This window comes from Camelus bactrianus, chromosome 7 (genome assembly GCF_048773025.1).
Source record: "Camelus bactrianus isolate YW-2024 breed Bactrian camel chromosome 7, ASM4877302v1, whole genome shotgun sequence".
In the NCBI taxonomy this organism is placed as follows: domain Eukaryota; kingdom Metazoa; phylum Chordata; class Mammalia; order Artiodactyla; family Camelidae; genus Camelus; species Camelus bactrianus.
In genome coordinates, this window is record NC_133545.1 from 18540099 (window position 1) to 18563611 (window position 23513).

At 54.3% G+C, this 23513-nt stretch overlaps 1 protein-coding gene and 1 long non-coding RNA gene across 4 annotated transcripts in view; one reads left to right on the forward strand and one right to left on the reverse strand.

Moving 5' to 3' along the window:
• Positions 1-23513, forward strand: part of PLXNA4 (plexin A4) — a 561131-nt gene that overhangs the window by 528255 nt on the left and 9363 nt on the right. For all 3 annotated transcript variants that reach the window (XM_045511048.2, XM_045511049.2, XM_010947522.3), the window contains 6 exons: positions 1977-2136; positions 13444-13547; positions 14054-14153; positions 15246-15436; positions 16393-16562; positions 20616-20828. In XM_045511048.2, the coding sequence (XP_045367004.2) occupies positions 1977-2136; positions 13444-13547; positions 14054-14153; positions 15246-15436; positions 16393-16562; positions 20616-20828 (938 nt within the window). The remainder of the gene's footprint in view (positions 1-1976; positions 2137-13443; positions 13548-14053; positions 14154-15245; positions 15437-16392; positions 16563-20615; positions 20829-23513) is intronic.
• Positions 6612-13472, reverse strand: LOC123614679 (uncharacterized). Its single transcript, XR_006722131.2, has 3 exons — positions 7386-13472; positions 7102-7217; positions 6612-6782 (listed from the first exon to the last, which is right to left on the reverse strand). It is a non-coding gene; the product is annotated as an uncharacterized LOC123614679 (long non-coding RNA).

Sequence of the window (23513 nt, forward strand, 5' to 3'; positions counted from 1 at the left end):
CACAAAGAGTGAGGCAGGCACTGAGAGGCTTAGCAAGCATCACTTTATGGTCAGATGCACCTCCATCAAATTAGATTTGATGCTAGAACTTGGACCAATGTGGCCTAGGGCCCTGCTGCTGGGAGTGCCCAACAGCATAGCTGGGAGCCTGCCCGAATGCAGAGTTCCAGGTCCCATCCTAGCCCTCCTGAGTCAGAATCGGCATTTTAGCAAACCCCCTTAGTGATTCTATTCACATTAAAGTTTAAGAAGCACTGACCTAGCAGAACAAACCCCAGGCATTTTGCTCTGAAACTAGCCGAGGGACATGGGTGGGGGTGGAGAAGGGAACCTCAGGGTGGAGCTGTGGCTTGGCCAGTGGTCAGGGAACCCTGTCCCTTGGTGGGGTCACTGCTGCTTCTCTGGATGCCCTAAAGCATCCCACCACAAACCCCAGGGGCAAGCAGAAATGTCAGGAGAGCAAACTCAGGTGGCAGCCTCTGCCTCCTGGTTTCTCAGCCCAGAAAAGGCTGTGTTGCTACCTAGGAGAGGCTGGGCCACCTCGCCACTGGCCCTGAGCACAGAACAGCAGGGCAGCCCAGGACAGCACAGAGCACCAGGCTGCGCTTGGCCCCTGGGAGTGGGGGGCAGGCAGGAGGGGTCGCAGGAGACTCTTAGAAGAAAGGAAATGGCTAGGCTAGGGCACTCAGAAGGGACACGTGGTCCAGAGTCCCCTCCACCATTGTTTTCAGTTTAGGACATTTTGAGGGTGAGAGTTTGGTTTTACAGATTTAGGAGGTTTTCTTCTTAATGCAAGAAGCATGTTCCCGTTTGCGCTCACAGCAGTCTGGTTGCTAATGAAAGGCAGGCGTCCAGGGGCCAGGGTCCTGATTGCCACCACATGGGGCAGGAGGAGGCAGGGGTGGGAGGAAGGCTGCTGTCTGAATCTGCAAACCAGACGTGCAGTTGGGAAATGGTTGGGGAGGTACAGTGAAAGTCCGAGAAAGAAAGGCAGGATGGGCTCCAGCAGCAGGGTCAGACAGAGGCTGCAGGAGCCCAGGATGGCAGGACCACTTGGCGGCACCTGTGACCCACAGGACCCCCTCCCCTAGATCCATTCGGCCTCCCACGATCTCATCCATGTAGAGAGGCCCATGCTCAGAAGAGCAAGAGAAAAAAGCCTTTGGAAATGGCCCATAACTTTTTAAAGCATAAAATACAGTTTGGTTCTTAAAGCTTAACTTATCCTAGTAGGACTTAACTAGTTGGACTAGTCTTAATTTATCCGACTAGTTCCGAAAAGAGAAATTGAGGTCCTGAGCCAGGGTGGCCTCTACCCCTAACACCAGGTTTCAAGCTCGGAGCCTGGAAGGGATCTCAGGTGCCCTGAACCTGTAATTTTTAAAGGGCAACTTTTTATTTTTAAAGAACATATTAAGCTTCTTACAGATTCTCCAACCTTCCCTCAGCCTGGAACCCTCACAAAAATTGAACCATATGAGATCTTCAGAGAAAGGAGCCAGATTACTATTAGTGTGGGTGTGTGTATGAGATGGAGTGAGGAGACAGACAGACTGACACACAGGGATAGGGGCAGGGAGTTCAGAGGTGGGTGAGGGTCTGGGTGTGCTGCTGCGATGGTGCCTAACTGGGGGTAGGGGGTGGGCATGCAGTAGTGTCCATTCTCAGACAGGTTACCCTTCACTGCCTCCGCCTGCTTGGACATCATTCCCTGTGATAAATCCAGATTTTAATGGAGTCTGTTGTGAAGAGGAGTTAAATGTGCAGCTCCTACTCCGTGGCATCTTCCTGCTGTTTGTCTGGGCAGAAGGGCAGAGGGCTTGGCAGGAACCTGGTCGGGCTGGGGTCGCTCCACCCCTCTCCACGTGCACCTGCAGAGGCGGAGCTGGTCAGGATAGGACCCCAGGATGCTGCTGGCAATCCCGGAGCTCTCCATGCTGCCCTCCCCGACACGCCTCCTCTCCCCACTCCCCCAGGTCCTGAGTTGTGTCAACCCAGACAACGCCAACAGCCCCGAGATCCCAGTGAAAATCCTCAACTGTGACACGATTACTCAGGTCAAGGAGAAGATTCTGGACGCCATCTTCAAGAATGTGCCCTGCTCCCATCGGCCCAAGGCTGCAGATATGGACCTTGGTGAGTAGGCTGCCCACCCAGGGGGATGTCCTGTGACTGGTCAGAAGCACCTGTTCCCTACCAGTGGAGCCAGGTCAGGGTACAGGAAGCAGGCATGTACAGCCCCCAGGAGCCCAGGGGGTGTGCCTTCATGGCCACTTTGTGAGCAGTAAGCAGAGAGAGGACCACACAGTCTGCTGGCGATCTGACTGCCTGTGGGGCCTTTTGAGGGGTGGGAGTGGAAATGTCACAGTTGCAGTGAAGAGGATTTAGTCCGAAACTGTGTGGTCGAAGGTCTCGCCACCACCATCCGTGTGCCCCTAGGCCCTTCCCTTCGCCTCTGTTCTGTGCCTGTAATTCTTTGCTGACTGTTGAAGGCATGAGGGATCTGGGTCAGTGATGGAGGATGGAGAGAAAGAATAGAGAAAAATAAGATATGACAGCTTACTGGGGAGCAGGATGACATTTTATTTGAATGTTCCGCGAATAGATCGCCTAGCCTATATAAACAAAGGCCAGCTATTCTTAGATCCAGCTATAGCTCGCCAGAGTATTTAATAAGATACCGTCCTGGGGAAATCCTGGTGGGGAGCCCCAGGCTCCAAAGAGGCCAGGACTGAAGACAGGCAGTTTGGCATTGTGGATCACCATCAAACATGCCTGGATTTGAGTCCTGTTGCCACCAAGTCCTAGCTGTGTGACTTTGGACTAGTTACTTAACCTTTCTGTGCCTTAGTTTCCTTGCCTATAAAATGGATATAAATAAGAGCGCCTGCCTCATTGTAATGACGAAATGAGATGATGCCTGTAAAAGTCTTTTAATGCACTGCCTGGCCCATGGTATATACTCAGTAAGTGTTGGCCGCTGCTATTTCTGATTATCAAGCTAGCACTGGGAAGGAAAGGGTATGGGTCTGTTTGTTGATACTGGGCATGGAGGAAATGGCGTTTAGGTGTGTGTGTGTTTGTGTCTGGAGATTTGTGGCAACATAGAGGTGGGAGGACCTCCAGACGCCCCTAATCCATCCATCTGGCCTCTAAGCTGGCTTCAGCTAAGCCATCCAAGACAGATGGGCATCTATGCTATTTTCTGAAGTCCAAGGGAATTGTCATCCCCTCCCACTGCCTCGCCCGACCTCCTCCCAAATTCTGATGCCCAACAACTCAGGATCAGGAAGTTTTGCTCACTCACCTCGATTCTTACCGCTTCCCTTCCCCCATCTCCTCTTGGTTGGCTCCTGGCGGGATGTGTTTGGCCCAGTGCCCGGAGCTCTGCGGCCGGAGGAGAGAGACTGGCCGAGCACGTGCTCCCCTGTCACTGTGGAGGTGTCTCTGTGTATGTGGTTTCTGGGACAAGGAGGAAGCATCTGTGAGAGTCTGTGGGGTGAGGGGTTCCAGGCGACTGTGTCCATGTGTGTCCCAGGCACTGGCCCCTAGGGTCGGAGTGGGCATTTGTATCTGCATGCAGGTGATTTTGCTGCCATGAAAGTCCTAGACTGTTGAAGCAAAGGGGTCTGTTAGGAACCAGTGGGAGAGAAAACGGTTACCAGAAAGGAAGACCCCTGTGTGCCCCACCCCCAAACAATTCAGCGAGCTGCTCCGTAATGGGTCTTGCACGGAGAGTTGAGTTCACCAGCGTACCCAGCTAGCTCTCACCATGCCTTTTGTTGATCTGCGGGAACCATGGCAGGGTCCACCCCTGACTTCTCAAAGTCTTTATCTGCAAAATGGGTGGGAGGAGAACCTCGGCGTCGTGGGGCCAAGAGGAGGAGCTGTTAGAAGAACCTGTGTCTTCATGCTGGAAGGGGACTTTGGAAAGGTTGTGCCAGAACACGGAAAGAGCTCCTGTGTGCGGGTGCATATGGCGCTGCGTGCTTCTGGTACTTGGGGACGGGGGGATGAGCCAGACCATGTCATGGCTGGTGGATGCCACTCAGGCCCAGCCCTCCCCACCTGGAATCCACACACCCAGAGCTTGAGAGCGGAAGGGGCTGCTTATTAACTTTAGAAGATTTTCTGGGTGTGTGCCCAGCAAAACAGATGGTTCATGAAAGGACAGAGAGCATTCGGCATGGAAGCAGCAGCACTCCCAGCAGCCACGGCCACATCCTGCTGACCGCCATGAGTAAAGGAAGCCTGAGGGCAGCGTGGCCACCACGACCCACCCAAGAGTCACCACCCTCTCAAGCCAGAGGCCGCTCAGGCCAGGGGAAGGCCTGCTTCCTAGGACGGGACGGGCCTCCAGTGACACATGCTTGTCGGGTCCCAAGAGAGCAAAGGACCTACTTTCCCATCACAAGAGCCACTGGGGAAGATGCAGGGGCCACCCTGGAGGAATAAGGCCACCCAGCAGGGAGGATAAAAGAAAGGAGGCAGTTGGAGCCCCAGGGCCCCATCCCCTTGCGAGGGGGATCACGCTGAGCTTTTCACGAAGGCTTCCCACTGTGGGTGCACTTTTGAGGAATTTCCTTCTTTTCTACTAGGTGCAGGGTCTGGAGCTGCCCCATGGCTCTGGTCCTCTTTCTGCCAAAGCCAGATCACATAACGAGGAAATCGGGGCCTCCTCAGAGACTCAGATGCATCTTCCACCAGATTTGATTCAACTCAGCCACGTGGCCCCCAAGGGGAGAGAGAGGCAAGGCGCCTTTTTCCCCATCGTGTAGGTGAAAGGGCTTTGAAAGCCTAAAAGCAATTTACAAATATTAAGGTGTGATAATTATCAAAAATTAATCTATACCAAAGGGGAGCATAGCGCACAGGCGTGGAGAGGGCTCTGGTCACATTCCTTGCACAGAGACGAGACAGCCAAGCACCCACCCTGGGCTTCATGCCCCTCTTCCTCTTCCTCCCATAGCTGAGGGCATTGGGCAAAGACTGCCTCCCCCTCCTGATGCCCAGCCCCTGGCAAGGCAAGGCATCTGTCCCAGGCCAGCCCAGAAGGCAGCACAGACATTTTAAGCCACCTCTGTAATTGTCTCCAGTAAAGCCACCTCAGCCTCCTCCATCTGCCTTTCATCGTCACTGTGGCGCCTGGCCTGGCCTGGCCCCTCACTCTCAACACTTCTATTCATTGCTCCTCGGACTGAAGCTTTCCCATTCCTCCCCCTCCACCCCTTCCCCAGCTTTTCCAGGCACTGGAAAACCAAGATGGGGAACAGTAGTCATCAGGATTTTCCAGAAAAACTGAACCAGTAGGATTTGTTTATACATAGAAAGATTTATCAGAAGGAATTAGCTCAGGCAGTCATGGAAGACTTAATGAATAATGGACCAGGAGTCTGTCTGGGCTGCCATGGCAGAATACCAGAGACTGGCTGATAAACAACAGAAATTCATTTCTCACAGTTCTGGAGGCTGAGAAGTCCACGATCAAGGTGCAGGCAGATTCAGTGTCTGGCGAGGTCCCACTTCTTGGTTCACAGATGACCCTCTATGTGCTGGGACCACACAGGGTGGAAGGAGGGCAAGAGAGCTCTGGGGTCCTTTTTATAGGGACACGAATCCCATTCATGAGGGCTCCACCCTCATGACCTAATCAGCCTCCAAAGGCCCCACCCCCACCTCTCAGTGCCATCACAGTGGGGGTTAGGATTTCAACATACGAATTGGGGAACATAAACAGTCTCTAGCGTGGAGGCTGGCAAGTCTAAAATCTGCAGGGTAAGCCAGGAGGCTGGAGACCCAGGGAGGAGCCATGTTGCAGTTCAAATCCAAAGGCATCTGCTGCCAAACTTCCTCTTGCTCAGGGGAGGTCAATCTTCTCTTCTACGCAGGCCTTCACCTAATTAGATGAGGCCCACCTACATCATAGGGGGTAATTGGCTTCACTCAAAGTCCACTGATTTAAACAGTAATCTCATCCAGAAAAACCCTTATCCAGAATCATTTTTGGCTACCTCTCTGGGTGCTGTGGCCCATACAAGCTGACACATAAATACTGACCACTGCAGGAGCCAAAGTGAAGGACACAAACCTGCCTTACATTATTTCAGTCTGTTGCAGTCTAGGGAAGGAAAGATATCACAGGGCAGGAGTTGGGGACTGTGCCGGGACAGGTGGGCCTCGGGAGCTTTCAAAGCAGGGTGCCGGGGGCTCCTCGCTCTGCTGTACGTGAGGCTGTCCGCGCCAAGTCGATGTCTCTTTCCACCCACCACCAAACTCTTCAACCAACGTATCGTAAGGCACAGGGGGGCCAACGTGACTAGGAGTTCCTCACTTCTTTGTGCAGTAGCAGAAGGCTGAACACTCCTCTTTCTGAGCCAAGGGACTGTCTCTTCCCTTCAGTCCCCAGAGGAAATAATGGATGCCATTGTGTTCCACAGCACAGAAGGAGACTCTGCAGCTCAGAGAGGCACAGTGCTTGGGCCCTGGTCACACAGCAAGACTGTGGAGAGAACACCCATTCTCTTCCCACGCAGGCACCTCCGCAGGCCATGACCTCTAGAGATTCCTCCAGTTTAACTAGACTGCTCCATCAATAGCCCCCAGAACTCCGCCCTCCACCCCCACCCCCAACCCCCGCCCCGTCTTGCTGTTCAGGTCGCACTGAAAGGGTATATTTTTTCAAATAAGTAATTCCTGTATGCAATAAAAAGATACACTATCTTCCAAGTGAAATATAAAGAGTTCACAGCAGCTGTCGCCCCAGTTTGCATTTTCCGCTGCACCTGATGGGAAGGCAGATAAAGATAATGGGATTTTATTTCTTTTTTATTTCACCTCCCTCTCTCCCTGGAAGGTGGGAGTGTAACAAATTGGATTGTGAGTGTGTCTGTCCTTTGTGCTTGGAGCAGGGCACTGGGCTGTGGGGCCAGAGCTGCAAGGGAGGGGTCAGAACCAGCAATTCCCCCCCAGTGCCTTGCATATGAATGCCTGGGTCACCTCTCCTCCTTCCCACTGCCCACCCTCTGCCTCTTTAACTCTTCTTTGACACCGCACACCACATTGCGTTCTGTATTCAAGAATATCCACTAAGCTCTAGCTCACCTCTCTTAAATCGAGTGGCAGAATGCAGCCCGCCTCTTCCTTTAGCTCTCCAGACACCTCCGAATAGCGACAACAAGCCAGTGTACCGCACTTTACAGTTTGCAAAGACCTAGCACCTTAAAAGCAGACAGCACAGTTCTATTTAGGAATTTCTCCTTTAAACACCACATCTCCTAGTTCAATTATTTTGTATTTTAGAACTTGCTCTCACAATGAAATTATCCCTTTAAAAAAAAATCCTATTTAGATGGTCCTCCCTCCCTCTCCCAAGTCAATTTCCTGACCTTGTTTGCTGTGACACTGATTCTGTCCTGGCTTCTCCCTGCACTTCTCTGCCGCTGATTCCACGCTTGGGAGCGGCTAGGTGCCGAGGGTGTCTGGCTCTCCACCAGGTGTCTCCTTGGGGCTCACTGTGGACAGGTGTGCAGCGGTAGAGTCATATCTCCTCCTCCAGCCCTCTGCTCGGGACCCCGGTTTGAGAAGTAGAGTGGGCCCCACACAGGCTGGCGTGTGCTGCTGGTGGGAACCTGCTCGGAGCCCCGCGGGGAGGAAAGGTGGCCTGGGCTGGGGGTTGGGGGGCAGGCAGCTGGCTGGGCAGTGGGCACCTCGTGGATCAGGAGGGTTGACTCATTCAGTTCTCACAGCCTGGTGGGCACCTCCTTCCTCCCTCACCCCTCCAAGTCAGCCCCTCCTAAAGCTTCCTGGGATGGGTCTGAGAGATGCTGACAGAAAGACTGGACTGGGGAAGTGGGGTGCATGGATGAGGGGCGGTTGTTGAAAAACCTTAAGAGTCCCCGCTTGCGATAACATGAGGAACTTGTGTGAGCGTGTATGTGTGTGCGTGTGTATGCATGCTCACATATGTGTGCCTGTGCACCCACCCCGGAGGCCAGAGCTAGTGAGGGGTCGTGTTCCCCAGGGAGGGTTTGCCTCCTAGTGTGGCACCTGCTGGTGGGTAGGGGACCCTCCAGGAGCCGGGCCCGCGATGTGCTGGGTGCTAGTGTTTCTTCCAGGGTTGGTCTGCAGATGAACTCCCTCCCTCTTCTATGCCCCAGCTTCTCAACTGTTCTCCCAGACACCTTCTCTCAAACTTTGGGGCACACCATGATGCTCCCACCTCCTCTTCCCTGAGAATCTCCAAGCACCATCCAGCCCATCCCGATCTGTAAATCTACACCTCCATCCCCACTGCCGTAGGCCAGGCCCTCCCTTTCTGCCATGGCAAGGGCAGCGGTCTTTGTCAGGGCTCCTCCTCCTCTTCTCATCCACCCAGTCTCGGTGTTCTCAGCCCAACCCCAAATGCCTAAACATGGTATTCCAGACCTTTCTTAACTCAGTTCCCAACTTGTGTGTGTCTCTCCAACCTCTCCCTCCCACTGTCTCCCCCAAGGACTCATCCTCACGGATCCCTAGAAGTGTCACAGAAGTGGCCCCTTGGAACCAGAACCTGCCCTTCCCCCTCCCCCCCCCCCCCCGCCCTCCTTGCCCTCTCTGTCCTCTGGCTCCATCAGCTGGGCCCATGATCCTTTGTTCTCTCGCACACCTTCCACAGAGAGAGCCCTGCAGGGGCCAGGGCTTTTGTTTTGCTAAGTTTCCTTGTTTAGCTGCCTGATGTCCCGCTGGCACAGTGCCTGGCACCACTGTGGGCACTCGGGAAACGGTTTTGAATGAGTGACAGTGGAGCTCTGTGTCTTTCTGGGTCTGGATTTTCAACATGGTGGCTGCAGGCATGCTGAGGTCACTGTCCCACGTTTCCCTGGGGCTGTCACCAAGCTCAGTACCTCAGGTCATTTGGTGTCTTGAAGCATTTTCCAGTCTCTCACTGTGTCGAGGAGGCTGGCATTCACCTGGAGGACGCTGGCCACTGGCCAAGCTGTCACATTGCCCCTTGGCCATTCTAATGGGGTCACCTCGTGTGTAACAAAGGGTGGACACAAAAGAGAGACATTTTTAGTGCTGTTTTTATAGGCAAGACAGAAGGCGCCTATCTGGTGATGAGAACGCTGAACTTGGGATGAGGAGACCTGGGTTCTGCTGGTTTGCATTACTGGCATTAAAACTAAGCATATGTTGAATATGCAGCATACCCAGAGCACAAAATTAGATGTGCCTGTGCTCGGGGGGGCCTCCTGACCTGAGAGCCGCACACACCGCCAAGGGCACCAGATCCGAAGGTGGCAGGCCTGCCTCGCCCTCAGCTGGTCCAACCTGCTCTTGGGGTTCTTTACTGCTAAGTAGGGATGAGGGTTCATAAAGCCAGCCGTGCAGTGTGGGGGCTGGACTGCTCCTGGGACAGAGAGAAGCTAGTAGCTTTGGCCTTCGACCTTGACCTTTCCCGGTCCCAGGCTGAGCTCCACGGCTCATACCTCTGTCAAGAGAAGTCATGAGTTAACACAAGGGCGCTCCCGAGAGCCCAGCCCGCCCCGCTGTTCTGGTGTTTGTCTTGAGACATCCCATGATGAGTCTGGGGGAAACAGAGGCCCTGGCTGGTCTGGATTGGGGGTCAGGAAAAGAAGGAGAGCAGGTAACATGGACATGAAGTGTGTTCAGGCCACAGGTGAGGTTAAGGGCCCTGGGCAGCGAAGAGCGAGGTTTGGGGATGCGTTTCTGCACCAGCTCCCTTAAACCACTCGGCGCTGGGGCATCCCTGCCCAGATGCTGCATCCACACTTTCCCCTTCTGGGTCAGCTGGGCAGGCTGCCCGTGGCCTTGCCTCTTTCCTGCACGTCCCGGGGATGGTGCTCCCAACACCCGGCTCCCATCTCTCTGGACTTTCATTCATCAGGACTTGTTTGGGGATGGGACATTGAATTTCACTTTTTTACTTTTCTGGTATTTCAAAAAAAAAAAAAAAGCACATAGCAATTTTCTTGTAGAAGAAGTAACAAAGATAACAGGCTTGAGAAATCTAAAAACAGGGCTAAGCGTTCTCCTTGACTCCAGTTCACTATCCTCATATTGGAATTTGGAGGAATGTTCTTGACTTCTTGAGATAGTTGCCAAAAAAGTCAACAGTTGCTGCCTCCCTGCTGCCCGCTGGCACCACTTTGGAGGCAGGGCCTGGGCTGAAAGGGCTGTAGGACTGGGACACCAGGAAGCCTCTTACAGTCCCTGAACGTGTTACTGAGTGCTGACCGTCCTGCTGCCCACTGCACATCACCGCTGCCCACGAGGTTCAGCCGGTGGGGTAGGCAGGCGACCACCCCATCAGCACAGTTTGATTTTGTGGAAGGTTAAGTGTTGTGGCCCTCTTGGATTCCTGGAGCTCAAAGTATGAAGTGGAAGGGAGGCAGCTACCTGCCAGCATCACAGTGTGGCCACAGCCCAGGTTCCAGTCCAGCCATCACTGTCCCTCCCTGATGCTCCCGGCCCTTGGGTGACTCACGGACATGGTGGGTGCTGTGCCACGGAGCTCTGAGTTGTGCCCACATCTGCCTTCCCTGCCAAGAACTCCCGGAACGCAGGGACTCCTCTGATGTATCTTTGTATCCGAGTGCCAAGTCCAGTGCTCTGCCCAAAGGAGGAGCCCGCTCAGGGGCCGCGGAAGAGAACTCAGTTGGTGAGGAGAGTGCACAGTGACCTGTGGATGGCGACCTCCATATCTGTCTTCCCAGCCTGTTTCTTTAATTTCCCAGCTTTCAAATTGGAAGAATGAGTGATAACTTCAGAGAGCTGGCAGTGGACATGCCGAGTTGTGCCTCTGGAGTTCAGACCTTCCTTTGTCCCAGGTTCTGACACAGTGGCTCACAGCTCACCTCTCACTGCCGCTTGCGGCCTGCCCACCGCGGAGCACCAGCACACAGGCAGAAAGTCCTTACACTGCTTGGAAAATAAGCCACCATTCCTCACTCACCCTTCTCCTTCCTTCATTCATTCACTCATTCACTTATGTATCATTCATTTAATAAATATGCGTCGAGTACTTGCTGCATCCCGGGTGCTGGGCTGGCCCTGTTGGTGGACATCTAGCAGCAGCATTTTTATACTCCCAAGGACAAGCCAGCATTCCTTGACTGCCCTGGGGGAAGCATGGCCACACTCTGCCCTACTTTTTTCTGTCCAGGGCAGAGAGGCAGACTGACTTTCATTTGCTTACATAACTACTGGACATGATTCTGAGCCAGGGCTGCTGAGTCTGGCTGCACAGGCTGCGCACTGCACAACTTCAGGGCAGTTGTGTAACCAGGAATTCCTATATCTGGCTCCAGAATGAGTCACCAGGTGTAACGACAGGTGGTTCAGGCCACCAGGCTGTGTGGCTTGTTAGATTCCTCCTGAGAGGTGCTACAATGCCATCAGCAAGGGTGCCAGGGCGGCTGCTAAACCAGAAAGCTGGCCTTCAGCTGGTACCTCCTCCATCTAATCCTAACCAGCCCCATGCACCCTTCACTGAAGGCGACTCCCTTCTCCCTTGGGCCTGGCCAGTAGGCTTGGTGTCCAGAGCCCGTTCCCTGCTTCTCCTCTGGCTCCCATCGGGGCATGCAGAGCACAGGACTGCCTTCTGTGCCCCCAAGCTGTCTCTACTGTACCCCCCAACAGCCATGGCCCTGGCACCATTCGCCAGGCCAGCAGGGGAGAGCCAAGAGGCTTTATCTTTCAGGACCCGCTGTGGGACGGGGACAAGGCACGTGGCTGCTGTGGCGCCATCCCAGGCTGGTCTTCACCAGCGTCTGCTGCACTGCATACCCAGTGCCTGACCAGCGGGGAGATATTCCGCTTATTTTGCACCAGCCACTCAAAAACAGACATTCGTAGGTGCCTACATAAAATCGAAAACAAAAAAAAAACCCCACAACAAACAGAACACTGCTGACCAGGTGCCCCAGGAGAGCATCTCACCTGTCGTCTACCTCCCTACCTGCCCCAAGGCCTGACCTCCAGGATCATTTCCAGCCGGGCCATCAACAGCACTAAGTGACGGGTGGTCCCCAGAGACCTCTCAAGGCCCCTCCGCTGCAGCGAACACGCGCGTCCTTATGTTTTCATTCCTGGGACAGCCCGATGCTACCAGAAGCACTAGCCCAGGCAGCAGACAAGCCCCGGAGCTGGGGGCAGAGACGTGGATGTTAGCCACCCCCCTGAGGGCAGGTGGCTTCCTTTCTGGGCCTGATTTTCACCTGTAGTAGTGGCCATGCCCAGTGCACAGGGCAGGGAGGAATCAGTCGTGGGCCCCCAGCTCAGCTTTGACACGAGGATGAGCAGGGGGAAGGAATCCGAAATACGTGTCTGTGGGCCAGAGGGAAACTCCCAGGCGAAGTCAGGCAAGGACTGCGGGTAACTGCTCCCAGCACCCAGCCACGCTCTGCAGAAGCCCGGTGCTCTTGCCCATCTCAGAAGTTTCAGCATCTGTAATACGTTGACTGAGGTCGTGGCTGCCTGGAAGCCAGATTCCTGGCTTCCTGACAGGAACGCATGTTGCGTTTGAATTTGAAACGCCGGTTTTCCTTTCGCGTGTGTGCGTGTGTGGATGTGGCTGTGCCCGGGCACGAGAGCTGGAGTGTGTCTGGCGTGCACCTGGGTCTCCACTTGCAAACATTTCAAGGCAGAAATGTGCGTGTCTCCATCTCCGTGTGATTTGTACAATGTGTGACGATGAGGATTTGGTGGATGAGAAACAGCCCGGTTTCCCCATGTGGGAACCATCAGCGAGCCTGCGTATTGTAGGTGTCTGGGCCCAAGGGGAGAACGTGGGGTGTAAGCGTATACCTGCGGCATCAGGTAATTAGGTGTTGGATAGATCAGCAAGATGCTGTTATCCACATCAGCTTTGCGTGGACAGGGCTGTTCTGGGGCATGAGGTTTTGCTGGTCTCTCCACACACTTTTACTCAGTCTCTCTGCCAAGGGTGGCCCACCTGCCAATTTCAGGTGCAAGACACACCCCTGGAACAGGGATAGGGTGCACAGTGACTGAATCTGCAGCCTTGGTCTCATGAACTCCACGCCCTTATGATCAAGCAGAGGAGACACAGACCAGCTCCCAGGCATGGCAATGATGACGCCACCTTGTATTTGCTTAGCGCTTTCTTAAGTGCCTTGTTCATTCAGCTAATTAGCACTGACTGCTTTCTATGTGGCCACTCACCGGGAACAGGTGGGCAGGCTAGGACAGGCGATGTGACTCCCACTTCTGTCACACAGTTTGTTGCAATGAGAACCAGAACTGAACTTCAGGGCCCCCCTTGTGCTGAGAGCTTCCCCCACCTCCTCTGGGAGTGTCTGCTAGCACCTGTATGTGGATGCACCCCTGAGATGGGGCCGTGTAGGTGCCTGTGCAGGGGGCCTCAGGATCCCCATGGGATGGGCCAAGGGCTTCTCTGAGATGCAACTGCTGTCCCTGCAGAGTGGCGACAAGGCAGTGGGGCGAGGATGATCCTGCAGGATGAAGACATCACCACCAAGATTGAGAACGACTGGAAGAGACTGAACACCCTGGCCCATTACCAGGTGAGGTGACCGTGAAAGGGGGAGGGACTCGCTCCCTGGGCAGCCAGGCCCCTGGGGGTCTCGGTCCTTGAATAACAGGGTTGCCCTGAGGCTGTGACCGAGCCCTGAATCTGCTTCTTCACCAGCACTTTGAGTTCCCTTAGTGACCCAGGGAAAACTGACCTCTGTGGAGACAGGATGTGTGCCTCCTGCAGGGCAGAGGCAGAGACCCTAAGGAGAAGCCCTTTTTTGAATGATCCCTGGAGTTTAAGTGTGGGTGCCCTCCCAGGGAGGCACAAGGACAGAGGATACTCCTGAACTCTTGGCAGGGTCGCTCCAAGCCTGAGCCCCAACACAGACCAATTCCACATTCAGAGCTGTCTTGTTTCATCAAAGGAAAGCCGACAGCCCCCCAGGTCCCCTGGCTCTCTGTTGAGGCACTGATTGCCCCCGAGGACCACACTGTCCTCATTTCCTGGGGTGGCAGAGTCTCTTTGCCCAGGCCCTTACTTGCCTTTACCCCGTAGGTGCCAGATGGCTCTGTGGTGGCTTTAGTGTCCAAGCAGGTGACCGCCTACAACGCAGTGAACAACTCCACAGTCTCCAGGACCTCAGCCAGTAAATACGGTGAGTTTGTTGAATTGTCCTGGGGAGGAGAGGATGCCCTGAGCAGCTGTTGTCACGATGGCCCCGCTGCTGCAAGGCAGTGGACGCCTGGGATGGGGAGTGGGGAGGGGCGGGGGGAGTCAAGCAGCCTGGCCATCGGAGAGGAACGCTGGACCTGAGAGGAGGCTCCTGGTTCCGCACAGGGGCTCTGATGCAGGAAACGAGAAGAAAGTCTAACCTTCATGAGCGCTCTACAGTCTATAAGATGCTTTCACATTTGTGATGCTCATTATTGAAACATCAGGTTCATAATAATCAGTGAATTAAATAATTATTATTTCCCCCCATTATGCAGATTAGCAAATTATAACTTAGACGCACAGAGGCTAAATGACGTGTAAAGGTCGCCCATTACGAAGCAGTTGAGGGAAGGTTCAGACCCAGGTCTCTTCTCCTCGGGGTGGGGGAAAGGGTGATGGATGTTGGAAGCCCAGCGTGCTTTCTTACCAGCACAACAGGGATTGAAGAAACTACCAGCTTCGTGGGGTCGTTCTGGACAATAAATAGAAGACGGCATGGAACGGTGCCCGCACACAGTGGGACCTCCCTCTGCTTTTTCTGATCTACACTCATTCGTCTCAACACACCTCACTTTTCAGCAAATAAGTGGCCCAGGAGAGGTGGGGAGGATGAAGGAACGCAGGTGACAAGGCCATTGCTCAGCCGGGTCCACCGTCATTAGGGGAGACAGGCTCCCTGCTCTTTTGTTTGTACTTAATTGGCTACACAGAACACATCCCGAGAGCTCTTACAAGGCAGAGTGTAAAGAAGGACGAGCTTATATTTCTACGAACTGAGTAAGGGCTGGAGAGATGCAGGTACAGGAGGGACGGGAATCCGAGTGGGTGAAGTAGCCACAGAGAGTTTCCTGGAGGTGGTGGGAAGGGCATCCCCGTTCCAGGAATGGACTGAACTGAGGCGGCAAGGTGACAGCGCCTGCAAATGCAGGAAGGAATGGGCAGTAGCTGGTCTGGCTGGAGCCAGGGATGTGTGTATAAGTAGTGAGCTGGAAGGCTGGGTGGCCTCACCCACATGGGGTCATTGCGTTGGCAGAAAACATGATCCGGTACACGGGCAGTCCCGACAGCCTCCGCTCACGCACACCCATGATCACCCCCGACCTGGAGAGCGGAGTCAAGATGTGGCACCTGGTGAAGAACCACGAGCATGGGGACCAGAAGGAGGGAGACCGGGGGAGCAAGATGGTGTCTGAAATCTACCTGACCCGACTGCTGGCCACTAAGGTACGGGACTTCAGACAGGGGCAGGCACATGTGGGTCTGGGGGTGGGACTTCATCACCTCACAGAAATGCCAGAACGGGCAAATACCTAGCACCTGTGCTAGTGTCCCCGACATCCACTCACACAAGCACTGCTGATCAGCCACACCTCTCTCCCAGCACAGAACCTCAGAATCCTTCTCAACCCAGTGCTTCCACAGACCCCACCCAGACGTCAGTGCTGGCGTGCAGTTGGAGGCTGGATCCCATCCCTGCCGATGCCCTTGCTCAGATAGGGACCCACGCCACATCTGTCCGTGTCCTTCTGCCATGCCTGATGGAAGGATGACTGTCTCTCCACAGTCGGCACAATCTCTAGTGTCGTATAGAATCTCTAGTGATGGAAATCGGGGCTCTGGGTGACTTTCCAGACACCGCTTCTCAGCCTGGGTCTGGGGACATCTTGTGCCTGCAGTTAGTCCCTCCCTCCTGAGGCTGGCCTGGGCTCTGCTCTCCGCCCAGCCCGGGGAGCAAGTGTTCATCAGCCGGTGGCGCGAGTGATGCCTCCACAGAACCAGCAGGTTGTGTTTGTCTGCGCTGACCGAGGGAGTTGTCCATTAGCATTTGTGAAAAGTGCTAAAGTAACACCGCCAAAGGGCGTTAAACCAAAGCGTGGTGTTGGCAGCGGCAGGCTTCCTTCCTCAGGCCCAGTCATCAGTGTTACATCTGTTCTCCACGTGCAGAGGGAACGTAAAGCTGTCAGAGACAGAGGCCAGCGGGCAGGGCGAGGGGGCAGATTTAACTCACGCACTTACCCGATTGCACGCAGGCAGGCCTGCTGGGGGCTCTGCACCGCCCTCCCCTCCCCAGTCTGGGAGGCCGATCTTCAAACCATCCTCGGAGCTCACGGGGTGGGCCGGGAGGGCAGGCTGGGCAGGCGGGCTGGCGCCCGGGGTCTGAGCCTGCGCCTCCCGCCCAGGGCACGCTGCAGAAGTTCGTGGACGACCTCTTCGAGACCATCTTCAGCACGGCGCACCGCGGCTCTGCCCTGCCACTGGCCATCAAGTACATGTTCGACTTCCTGGACGAGCAGGCGGACAAGCACGGCATCCACGACCCGCACGTCCGCCACACCTGGAAGAGCAACTGGTGAGCGAGCGGCGAGCAGAGGGTGCGCGTGGACAGGCCGGCCCAGGGCCCGGGGGCTCGGGCAGGGCTCAGGCCTTAGAGGGAGGGAGGGGGCCGGGGTCCACCTTCGCGGCGGGGGCTGTGTGCAGGGTCTCTGGGCTACCGCCTTCTGTGCTCACTTCCGCCCCCGCTCCCTCTAGTCAAATCATCCTTCTTTCCTCTCAGTCCCTTAACAAACATTAACCAACGAAATGAGCAAAAACTAACGTGCCGAAGTGGCAGCCAGGTCCCTCTCACGTCCAGGTACCTCCCCTGTGCCTGACACGGTGCTAGACTCTGCGGCTACAAAGACTATTGGGCATGGCTTCTGCCCTCCACAGGCTGACAGTCCCGGGTAAGAGATGGGAGGGCAGCTGTTTGGACACGAGTCACATGGGATGCTAGAGGATGTGTGTGTCCGGATGGGTTGTAGCAGGCAGCATCTCACAGCCACTCTTAAGTGGAGTTTTGAAGCCCACCTAGGACTCGTTAGGTGAACAAGGAGAGTTTCTGTTCTACTCAAGAAGTGATGGGCTTCTTTCCACAAACTCCCTCTGGGGAAGGGACCCTCCCGTAACTACTTGAGACAAAGGGATTCTCCAAGTCCTAACTGACACTCTAGGTGCCTCACCAGGGTCTTCCTCTCTCCTTCGGCAGACAGCATCCTTTCCCCTCGTCTGTGTGTAACGGGTGTTGCGGTCTGAGACTACAAGGTCAGACATCAGTATTCAGCTCTCGTGACGGAAACTTACTCAAAGCCAAGACGCAGTAAATACTGATGAAGATGTGGGGCCCAGATGGACTCTGCTGGAGAGTTCTACCCCAGGCACAGCTGCCCCAGATTTAATCCCTTCAGCTCCAGAGTAGCCTCCCTGTCGCTTTTACGCGGTCCTTGTCCCCGCTTCTCCTCCAGAGCATTCTTCCCAGGCAGCACGAGCCTGCTGCCCAGAGCCTGCCAACCAGGAATGACGCAGCACCAGGGCTCAGCCAGGCGCCCTGCCGACCAGCCCTGAGTCCCAAACCAAAATACAGACTGAGGCAGAAGTCAGCCTGTGGCACTGGAACGTTATTTAATGTAGGGTGCTCTGGCTTCTCCTCTCTTTCAGCTGGAGAATAGTGCCATCTCTACTAAAATTGGAAAATCGGGCAGGAACAGAGCTTTGGACCATAGAATTAAAGAGTAGGGTTTCCTCCCTGTTTAATGCTGGGCAGGAGAAGATTTGCATGGTGGAGTTCTTGCACCCTTTCTGAACCAAGACCCTTAGACTCTGGATTCCCCCATGGAGCACAGCAACACTAAGTGAAGCCTGTTCCCTCCTCCGAAAAGCCTGCCAGGTCCGGTCTCTCGCAGTGCCCACCTCTAGGTGAGGTTGAATTTAATTCTGCCCATCTTTTTAGCTTGACTCTACAGAGCTGTTCCAAGGGCATGTCCCTGACCTCTCCAATCTGCTTCTCTCTGCCAGTGAGTCATCTCACTTACCACCCCAGTTGAATGTCAGCAGCCTTCAGAATACAAGGAATGCCCTGCCCAGACCTTATCCTGGTCCCAGCGACGGAGAGCTGCTATTTCCAAAACACGCCTCCGTGCCCTTGTAGCCCTTTACAAGTACATCACCTGCAACGGTATCTAAACCACTTGTTTTCAGCCCTTCCCTTCTGCGGGGGTCAGGCCACCTCCAATGATGCCCTAGTGTCCTTCTTTTCCACCAGCTCTTCCAAATGTCAGATGTTATCGTAAAGGACTCCAGCCCCAGTGAAGGAAAGCCAGGCCGTAGACAACGGTACTAGCTCGGGTTTTCCCACCAAAGGACACACTTCCCCTGCCCCTGATCTTGCCCCCTGGGCAAGATGCAGTTACAATGTCATGAGGGCTGCATCTTGACTTGCAGTTTATTGTCCCTGATTGAAAGGAGATTCTTTCTTTATTCTGGTCCAAGTTGTAACTCTCCCTCCCCCTACCCTCTTCCTCCACATTCCCCTGCCTTTTCTCTTTTAAATAAACCCCCTGTTCATTTAGCCTGAGTGGCTGCAATCAACCAGAGATTAGTGCCACCACTAATGTTAATAATATGCTAATATTTCATTAGGCAGGAGCGGCTGTGGTTTCCCTGTTTGATTTGCCTGTCAGCACAACAGGCTGAAGGAAGGGGAGTGTCGGGGAGAAACAGCCATGCAGCAACTATCGGCCTCCCAAGTCTCCTTCTGGGTGAGACTTCCGGAAACTGGAAGATGCGGACCGGAGGCTTCATTAGATGGGCAGCCGGGAGTCCTTCATCCTGGGCTCTGAGCCCAGCTGTCATGGTCTCCCCTGGGCAGCTGCAGGAACCCTGACTTCCCCTGAGTGTCATGACTCTCTGTTCCATCCCTTTATTTTTGCTTCTGCGTTTCCCAGGATAAAACAAGTGCCACTCAGCATTGTCAGACCTTGATGCTGCCTGCTCGGCACACTTTGTAGGAACTTAATGAATACCTGTTGATTGATTGGCAGCCTTGAATATGAGGTCTTACTGTATTTTAGCATTTGTTGTACATACACGCTGGCTGCTGGGAGAGACAACAAATATAGAAATCTTACTCAGTTTGGATTGAAATAATGTAATTCAAAGAGTTTAAGTTCTAAAAGGCATGTCAAATGTGTTCGAACATTATAACCATTACCAACAGTGGGAACAGCAAGCAAAACAACAATAAAACATCAGGGCAAATGGCAGGAGGCGAGGAGGTGGGGGCGGAGGGAGGGAAATAAGCGATCCCTTGCTGGGTGCCACCCACTTCCCGACCTGCGTCCCCGCGGGCTGGGTGGAAGCCACAGAATCAGAGAGGCTGCAGGGCACAGCCAAAAGGGGCAGGTGGGCAGGTTTCACCCGATGCCCCAGGACCCTTTCTAGCAGCAGATGGGTGACTCACGGTTACCAGGATACACTGCACGTTTCGTCCCCTCCTTGTCTTTGTTTAGCTGATTCCCCATGGGCAGTACTTTCCTCCCCTCTTCCTCCAGGCCCCTTCCGGCTAGGGAACTCCTCGGTCATTGGAAGCCGCACTAACATTCTGATGAAAGAGCGCATGTTTTCTTGACACTTCCGTCACCCCATCTCTGTCTTGGCTATTGTTTATATTATATTATTCGGCCACATTTCTAGGCACTCTGTCTAACTTTGTAACTCAGACCACCAGGTGTCATCCCCTCCATGAAGACTTTCCGGACACTCCTGTCTGGGGAGACTTGATTCCACCTCCCTGTGTCCCACACCGGACCCCGCACATCCTTCAGCCCCAGCGCCCATAGTCCTCGGAGCATGTACTCGGTTGTGTGTCTGTCTGGTGTGCCCGCGAGCCCACCAGAATGCAGGCGTCCTGAGGGCAGAGGATGGGTACCCCCAGCTGCTAGCATAGCTCCTGGTATACAGTAGGTGCTACCTGGAAGACAGGGAGGGAAAGGAGGGAACACAATGGGGCAGGTGAGAGCCAGGAGTGTGGGTCTGTCAGCCTGCCCACTTGGAGGTGAGAATCAGTCAGTGCCACCTGAACTGTTCGGCCCCAGACCCTCACCACGCAGGAACAAGCTGATGTGACCAGGCAGGGACGAAGGGCGGGACTTCTTCCACGTTGCACAGTGGAGGGCAGAGAATCAGATACAAAGCCTAGGTTCCAGGCTATTCTTTAAGGTTTGCCGACTGGCTATGCCTTGTATCTGGCATAGGGGACAGACAGTGGAACAGAGAGTGAGAAACTCCACTTTCTAGTACCCGTCATGGGTGCCTGGGACCCCAAAGCTTTGTGCTCTCGGGGCAGACTGTGAGTCCTGCGGTCCAGGCTGGGCATCGAGCCCGCTCCAGTGCCCGTCAGTGTTGTATCTCAGAATGGATTGTTCAGCCTTGCCAGTTTCAGTTCCCCGGGAGGTGAACTGATGCATAGAGAAGGCCCGTAAGAACCCTGGGTTCCCAGCCTTTTCTCTTTCTCCAGAGAACTCTCCGGGCCAACGTACAGCACCCCCACCCCATCTCCCTTGACCATCTGCCTCTTTCCCCCACACAGCCTGCCCCTGAGGTTTTGGGTCAACATGATCAAGAACCCCCAGTTCGTGTTCGACATCCACAAGAACAGCATCACCGACGCCTGCCTCTCCGTGGTGGCCCAGACCTTCATGGACTCTTGCTCCACGTCGGAGCACCGGCTGGGCAAGGACTCCCCGTCCAACAAGCTGCTCTACGCCAAGGACATCCCCAGCTACAAGAACTGGGTGGAGAGGTGAGTGCGGGGCCGGGCCCCTTGCCGCAGCAGGCAGCTTCCCTGTGGGTTTGCAGTGGTCCCCTTCCCCCCTAGATTTGTGCAGACCAGTCCTGCACAAAGCCCGATGCTGCAGTTGCGACAACCCCGCGAGCCCAGTCCCGTCAGCTGGAACAAGAATGGGACGGGGCTAGAAGTCGCCACTGCGCTCTGCTCCCCAGCATGGAGAGCCCAGATCTGAGTGACTAAAATACTTTCTAGGCCCAGGAAGGACATAGAGTTCCCTGCTCTAAACCCCACCAAAATAAGAGAGAAAAAAGAAACGAAAAGAAGAAAAAGACTTCAAGGGACTGAATAACATCTTGCCGCAGAAAGGCTGGAGGCCTGTCCCCGTCTGCCCCGTCCATCTGGCAGTTCTCCCCGTGTCCTGTGGGGATGTCACTGTCACTCTGAACAGCTTCTCAGTGTCCCAGTCCCCTGACTGTCACACCGTGAGCTCTGGATTCCCTGGGCCTTACAGCACTTTCTCGGCCAGCGTGGCCCTGATCTGATCACAGGCTCACGCAGTGTGCCTGTGACTGGAGGGCCCCCTGTGCGCTGTGGTGCTGGGTCCGTCTTGGTACAAAGCTGACTCATGGTAAAGAACATGGCTTGTCTGGGCCACGTCGTCCCCATATGCCACACACCTGAGCTTGACAACCCACTGAAGCTTTATTTACTTACTCATCACAGGAGCTCTGGAATATAAGAGAACAGGATTTATAATCTCATTTTGTGCCCATGAAGGTGAAGAAACATACATAAAGAATGGCTGAGTAATCGGCCCAAGACGACTTAAGTGTCCAAGAGGAAAGTAGATCCCCATTTCAGCTGACCCCCTATTCTCTTTTCTACTATTTCTGATACTTTTAGACAGGGCCTCTGCCAACCATATGGTGTCTCTGTGAATTAAGGAAGGTGCCCCTTCCTACCAGGGGATGTCGCCCCACGCCAGGGTACATGCTTTGTTGAGTGACAGGCTGGTTGCCAGCCCCAGCTCACTTTCTCGACCAAGCACCTTTGTGCAGTGAACAACCTGCACAACTCTACATGGAAGTCCTGATTTTAGAGCCCTTTTCTCTTTTTTTTCCAAGTAGCTTAAAGATAGGAAAACTGGATGGAAGGTCAGATTTGGTTCCTTTTTGAAAAGTAAAAGAGATCAGAAATTGTTCTTGACTCGGTGACTTAGACGAAATGAGCATTATCATTTTGCCCATGGCAGACAGACAGTCTCCGTCTCTATACTGGAAAATTGCCCTCCCTTGCACAGTGGGAATAACTGAGAGGGGGTGGGATCCTGGCCATCTCAGGAACATAGTTTTGCTGAAAGAGTTGCATTTGATTTTCCCTCTCCCTCTGTTCTCTGGTATCTCCCCACCCCTTCCTGCTGGTCCATGTGGTGGGCATCCAGTCTTGGCTGTCAGAGACATAGAGAGCTGACTCTTTTGTCCTTGCATCTGATTATGTCTGAGTCACCAAAGAGGCTCTTACCTCCCTCTGCATAGACAGTGGCTCATTCTTCTGACTACGGAGCTGCCGGGAGCAAGATCTCCTGTGTGGTCAGGTGGCTCTTCAGCAGAGAGAGAGAAGGCAGAGGCAGCACTGGGCTGCTGGGTATCCTTGCACCGGTGCACCGCGATGGGACCTCAGGCAGGGAAGGAGAGAGCAGGTTTGTGCAGGGCCGGGAGCATTTGTGAAACATCTGTGTAGAGGACACTTCCACCAGAACAGCCCGGTTAGTCAGAGGTGAAAATAATGCATGTGCCGAACTAACGGCCCCCCTTTCACTTGGTGTGAAATGAGATTTGTGCCACACAGCTGCTGCAGGTCACGAGTAACCCCAGTGCATTTGGTTATTTTTAGGAATGCCTTGATGGTTTCCATTTCTTATCCCGCCAGTTTCTTAGCAACCGGTGGCACTCTCAGGAAAGTCATCTTTCACTTGCTTGAGGTCCCAGATCCTTTCTCCTCTCCTTCTGGGACGAGGGTACAAAGACCGAGGGGCTGGGAAGTAGCAGCGACAGGTCTGGAGATGGAGCCTAGAGTGCGTCTCAACTCGGTGATGAATGGATCAATTCCACTCTCCCTCTCCAGGGAGGCTGGCCTCCGAGCTTGTCTGGCTGCCGGGAAGAGAAGTCCAGCAGCACGGGGCTTGCTCAGGATGCACAGCAAGCCTGATCTCCCACCTCCGCCTGCCAAGGGCGTGGGCAGCCTCCAGTTCAGAAGAATGAGCAGCCCAAATTGCTCTGTCATACCTACGCTGGCTTGTATCTCTGGAAGTTCTTCATCTACCCATCCTCCCCGGCCCCTTCCATTCTCCCAGCCACCCTCCTGCCCCTCCTCCCTCCCATCCTTCTGCTCATCTCATCCGTCCTTCCATCCCGTTCCTGCCTCCAAGCACCTTGCAGTGCTAGTGGTTGGTGGCCCCACCGCAGACTCCCAGTCTTTGCTGCTTCCCTCTAAGTATTAGGGGTTTTGCTCACGGCCACATCTAGAGAAAGGGAGAGCACTGACTTGGTTCCTCAGGAGCAACCGATTGCTACCCTCATCTTACAGAGCAGAATTCAAAAGCGTTGTCATCAAACTGCTGTGTCACAGTTGACACTCATTTCTATTCCATTACCAAGAGCAGTGACCTTTTCCTGTAACGTAGTGATTGCCTCTGAT